Here is a 5591-nt window from a genome sequence, read left to right on the forward strand (position 1 = left end):
GCGTAATGTTAAGTTAAACTTATTATTATTATTATTACTTTGGCTTGTGGAAATTGTTGAAGTAATTCTATTACTTTGTTTTCAATATTTAATTTATTTTGGATTTCTTTTACTACTAGAAATTTTGAATAGACGTTGGTTAGAAATAGATAAGATTTTGTTGTGTGGACTGTATTAATTTTTATTCTTGCCAGTTTCGAAGCCTATTTGATACTAAGTTGAATGTCACCAAGAGACGCCATAGCAGCATTGCCAGAGGCGAAAAAAGATATGTATATAGATATATGGCGGTTTTCTTTTACATAGATTGAATATATAGGATAGTGATGGCATTATGCGCCTAAAGATGAGAAGTTATTAAAGACTGCAACCGTTCACGAACATCCCGGCCCGCCCTGAAACACAGTTTCTGAATTGGGCAAAACTGCGACCTTCGTGATGGGTCTGGTCATCTCTCCTGTTGGTGTCTTCAATTTGACTGCTCGAACGAGGTTGTCCTTTCCTGGATAGGTTTCTATAACCCGTGCGATGTGCCAGGATGCTGGTGGCGTATTGGACTCCTTAACGAGAACTACATCATCGATCGAAAGGTTGGGTGTAGAAGCGGTCCATTTCGGACGTTGTTGCAGAGTAGTCAGATACTCCTGATGCCATTTCTTCCAGAATCCTTGGAGCATAGCCTGGATGCTCTGCCAATAACCTAATCGGCCCACGGGGATGTGGCTTAAGTCGGGATCTGGAACGGTGGTAAACGGTCGCCCAATTAAGAAGTGGGCGGGTGACAAATAGTTGGTTTCGGTATCCGGTACATAGCATAAGGGGCGTGAATTTATCACAGCGCTGATTTGAGAAAGCAGGGTGCGCATCTGTTCGAAGGTGAGCGTTGAATTGCCGGTGATCCTGCGGAGATGCAGTTTTACACAACGAACTGCCGACTCCCATTTCCCTCCCCAATGAGGAGCTCGTGGAGGTATGAGTACCCATTGAATTCCATCATCTGCCAGGGTGGATGTTACGATGTCCTGGTGTTCTTGTGATGAAAGCAATTCTTGCATTTCGTCGAGAGATCGTTTGGCCCCAATGAAGTTGGTTCCGTTGTCGCTGTATATTTTACTACATTTGCCACGCAGAGATATGAATCGACGCAAGGCAGCCAAGAAGGTTTCAGTTGTCAGGTCTGTGGCAAGTTCCAGGTGTACGGCGGAGGTGACCATACAAACAAACACGCAAATGTAGCCCTTGCTTATACGTGGCTTCCGAACTTTGGCATCCTTTAGAAGAATTGGGCCTGCATAATCGCAACCAGTGTTTACGAATGGAAGCGCTTGAGTGACACGAATGCTTGGTAAATCAGCCATCTGCTGTTGGGATGTGTGGTAGCGTTGACGAAAGCAGGACAAACAGTCGTATGTTATTTTGCGAATGAGATTACGTGCTCCAATTATCCAGAATTTTTGCCGAACAATTACAAACAGGGAGGAAACGCCAGGGTGAAGGTTTACTCGGTGCTCGTATTCCAGGATCAGCTTCGAGATTCGATGCGTTTTTGGTAGCAAAACTGGGTGTTTTGCCTCTCGTGTCAGTTGCGACTGTTGCAGTCGACCGCCTACCCTCAGCAAATCGTTTTCGTCGATCATTGGCGCTAGCTTTACCAGCTGCGATCGGTTCTTGAGAGGTTTCTTGGCCAGGAGGAGCTGATAGTCCTGTTGAAAACACCGTTGCGCGTGTTTTATACAAATAATTCTTGCTGCCGTAGCCTCGTCGAATGTAAGAGCTGTTGAAGCCTTGTTGCAGGATGGATTTCGTGTCCGTTGAATGAAGCGCTTCACATATGCGACAATGTGAATGAGCTTGAGCCATGAGGAAACTCGTGCGATCAGCTCATCAAGGGGATGAGCCTGAGTTGCATCAGCCATTGTAGCCAAACAGTTGGTCTTGACTTCTCCTTGAATGCGTAGGTCTGAAAGAGATAAGCCAAATCGTGAGTCGTTCAACTTTACCAGGTACTGCTCCTTGTCCCGTAGCCATAAAGGTCCATTCCACCACAGTTGGAAGTCGATCAAGTCTGCAGCCATCAGACCCCTGGAAGCGCAGTCAGCTGGGTTTGTTTTGGAGTCTACGTGTCGCCAGGACTTTCTGGGAATAGTGTCAAGGATTTCCGAGGTTCTGTTTCCAACAAATGTTTTTAGTTGGGCTGGTGCGTACGATAACCAGGATAGCACGATTGATGAGTCTGACCAGGCAAAAACTGTTATGTTCTTGTGGCGTAGTCCAGACGAAATCGAACGAATAAGCTGGCTGAGAAGAAGTGCTGCGCAAAGTTCGAGGCGTGGCAATGATTGCTGTTTCAATGGAGCCACCCTTGTTTTTGCAGCCACCAGGGACACCGAGATGGAGCCATCGTCGTTAGTTACTCTGCTGTAGACCACAGCAGCATACGCCTTGGTTGAAGCATCCGAAAATCCGTGGAGCTCGATGTTGTCTGCGTCGTTAGCAACGAAGCGTTGTAGTTCGAACTTTTGTACAGTGTGTAGATCTTTCCTCCATTTCAGCCAGATGTCCGCTAGTTTAGTTGGGAGTGGATCATCCCAATCCAAGTTCAAGAGCCAAAGTTTTTGGAAAATAATCTTGAACTGGATGACAACGGGTGCTAAGAGTCCGAGAGGATCAAATATCCTCGAGACGTCGGACAAGACTTGCCTTTTGGTGCAATCAGGATTTGCCACTAGGCCTACGTTGTAAGTTAGAATGTCTTTGCCAGGATGCCAGTATAGTCCAAGAACCTTAACTGGCGACAATTGTGCGTCGGTAAAATCTGTGTGTATGAAAGGGCTATTGGATACCCATTTCCCGAGTTCGAGATTTGCGCACGACATCAGCTGAATCAATTCGTTTCGGTTTCGAAGTAGCTCATCCTCACTGTTTGACCCAGTAAGAACGTCATCGACATAAAAATCCTCCAGTAGGATTTTTGAAGCGATAGGGTATTCATCCCGATGATCCACAGCGAGTTGTTCCAGAACTCGTACCGCCAGAAATGGTGCACATGATGTTCCGTAAGTTACAGTGCACAGCTGGAAATGCTTGATCGGATCGGATGGATCTTCTATCCAAACGATTTTCTGGTAATTTCTGTGCCTTTCGTTGACCCATATTTGGCGGAACATTTTAACGATGTCCGCTGAGAATGCGTACTTGTACATACGAAAGCGTAGGCACACAGAAAAGAGATCACGCTGGATACTGGGCCCTGTGAAGAGAGTGTCATTTAACGCCTTACCATTAGCGTCGCGAAAGGATCCATCAAAAACCACTCGCAGCTTTCGGCCGGGCACCGGGTGGTGGGGGAGAAAGAATTGATTTCCAGCAGCAACGTCCTCTGGCGGCACCTCACGCATGTGCCCCAGGTTGATATACTCTCGCATGAAATATACGTACTGTGTCCGCAGCTGCTCGTTTTGTTGTAGACGTCGCTCTACCGATTTAAATCGCTTAAGAGCTCCATGAAGAGTGTCTCCGAATTCAGGATTTTCCGCGTTGAATGGAAGTTCCACGACATACTTCCCATTTTCATCGCGACTGTGGGTGGCGAGAAAGTGTTTCTCGACCTTTTCATCTTCCGGTTCTGCTTTTGTGCTGACTTGAACATTCTCCAGTTCCCAAAACTTTTGAAGAGTGCAGTCAATCTCCATTGTTGTAGTTAGTGCGACAGCGTTGCTTGCGTTCGATGTGATGAGTGAGGTGATAACCCATCCGAATACCGAAGAAATGGCGATAAGATTACCCTTGTTGTCGTACATCTTTCGTCCTGTGAACACTGACCATACGTGCTCGCTTCCCAATAGCATATCAACTGGTGTGTTTGTGTTGAATTGTGTATCCGCCAACTGCAGATCCTTAAACACCTCGAGTGTTGATGCGTCGATGTTTTGCCGTTCCAGAGAAGAGGTGATTTTGCCTAGCACGTGAGCATAGACAACTAAACGATCATCGGATATGCAAGACTTGATATGCAGCGTGGTGCATCCCCTTGTTGTGTCTGCTTTTACGGAAGAGATTCCCGTAACCAAGATGCGTGATGCCGATCGTGTCAGTCCGAGAGCTTGGATGCAACGCTCGGATACGTAAGACAGCTCCGATCCTGTGTCCAATAGAAGTCGGCATGTTACGAGGTCACCTTTTGCGTTTTTGACATAAACCATTGCAGTTGGTAGTATGCTCCGTTTTAATTCAGTTAAATGTGTTGATTTTGCAGTGCCTTGCGCACATACAACCTTTTGTGTGTCCTCTCCTTGGGCAAGATGACTGAGTGTCGCTGTGTTGCTGTTAGACGCGCTTATGTTCTGCTCGACCTGCTCTTCTATTTGGGCAAGATTCCCAATAGCCTGTGGATTTGGTTGGAGATGAAGAAGAGTATGATGATTACCCTTGCATTGCCTGCATTTGAATGTTGACTTGCACCTGTTGACCCCATGACCAGGTCGCAAGCAATTGTAGCACAGTGATTTCTCCTTCACAAATGATCGTCTCTGCACCCCAGACATATCCAGAAACAGCTGACATCCATACAGAGTGTGTTCTGCAGAACTACATTTGGTGCAACCACTGCTTTCAACCGCAACCATCGATTGTGTGACCCTTTTTTGCTTTTCAGGATGTGTATTTGTCTTGCTTCCAGTCGCAAGCTCCCTCTTGCTCAGCTCCAGTTCTTCGCAGCGAGAGTCCAGAAATTTGAAGAACTCCTCCAGGGTGGGTGAATCTGACTCCATGCTACGCTCAATCCACCTGCGCCGTGTGTCAGCGTCGAGTTTCTCTAGGGCTAGGTAGATGATCCAACAGTCGCGTCCCGTTTGATTGACTGCATCCAACCCACGAACAATTTCGTTTGCTCCGTCTGAGACCTTCCGTAGGACTGTTGCATCGATCTTTGTAGTTGTTGGCAGGCTCATAAACTGCTCCAAAAATGAGTTTACAATGTGCCGAGGACGATTGTACCTTTCCTTAAGACGTTCCCATGCAGTATTGTACGCCGTGTCAGTGATGGCCAAGTGTCGCACTAAGTTGGCAGCCTCATCAACGAGAAGTGTTTTCAAGTGATGGAATTTCTGGGTGTTGGACAAATGCTGCTTGTTATGAATTGTGCTTTCATATATGTCTTGAAAGGAAGGCCACTCTGTGTAGTTTCCAGAGAACCGCTTGATTTGAATTTTCGGCAATTCGCTCAGAGTTGAATTCGCCGTGAGTACCGAGTTAGAATTCGGCGATGTGACGTCACCACCTACATGATCAGGCGTGTTCGGTGTGGTCTGACTTACTGCAAGTCGCTCAAATAGTTGTTGGTTTTGCTGCAGCAAGTTCAGGATTGCGTCATTGCTTGAATGAAGCCCATTGCTGCCATTCCCACTGCCTTGAGATGTCCCCGGTTGTAGATCATTGCTTCGTTCCTTGAGTATAGCGTTCGCCCTTAGGTATTTTGTCTCGTAGACCGCGTTGTCAATCTCCGGATCTACATAACCCTCCACTTCCTCGTGAAGAGAAATGCAATCGCTGAACTGGTTAAACTCCTTCCAAACCTCGTTTAGAAGCTCCAT

At 46.6% G+C, this 5591-nt stretch overlaps 1 protein-coding gene across 1 annotated transcript; it reads right to left on the bottom strand.

The window, feature by feature from the left end:
• Positions 1 to 374: 374 nt before the first annotated feature.
• On the bottom strand, positions 375 to 5591 carry LOC122817906 (uncharacterized). Its single transcript, XM_044091354.2, has one exon. It carries the CDS (start codon positions 5589 to 5591, stop codon positions 375 to 377), a length of 5217 nt encoding a protein of 1738 aa, XP_043947289.2.

The sequence above is a fragment of the Drosophila biarmipes genome, chromosome 2R, assembly GCF_025231255.1.
Source record: "Drosophila biarmipes strain raj3 chromosome 2R, RU_DBia_V1.1, whole genome shotgun sequence".
NCBI lineage: Eukaryota > Metazoa > Arthropoda > Insecta > Diptera > Drosophilidae > Drosophila > Drosophila biarmipes.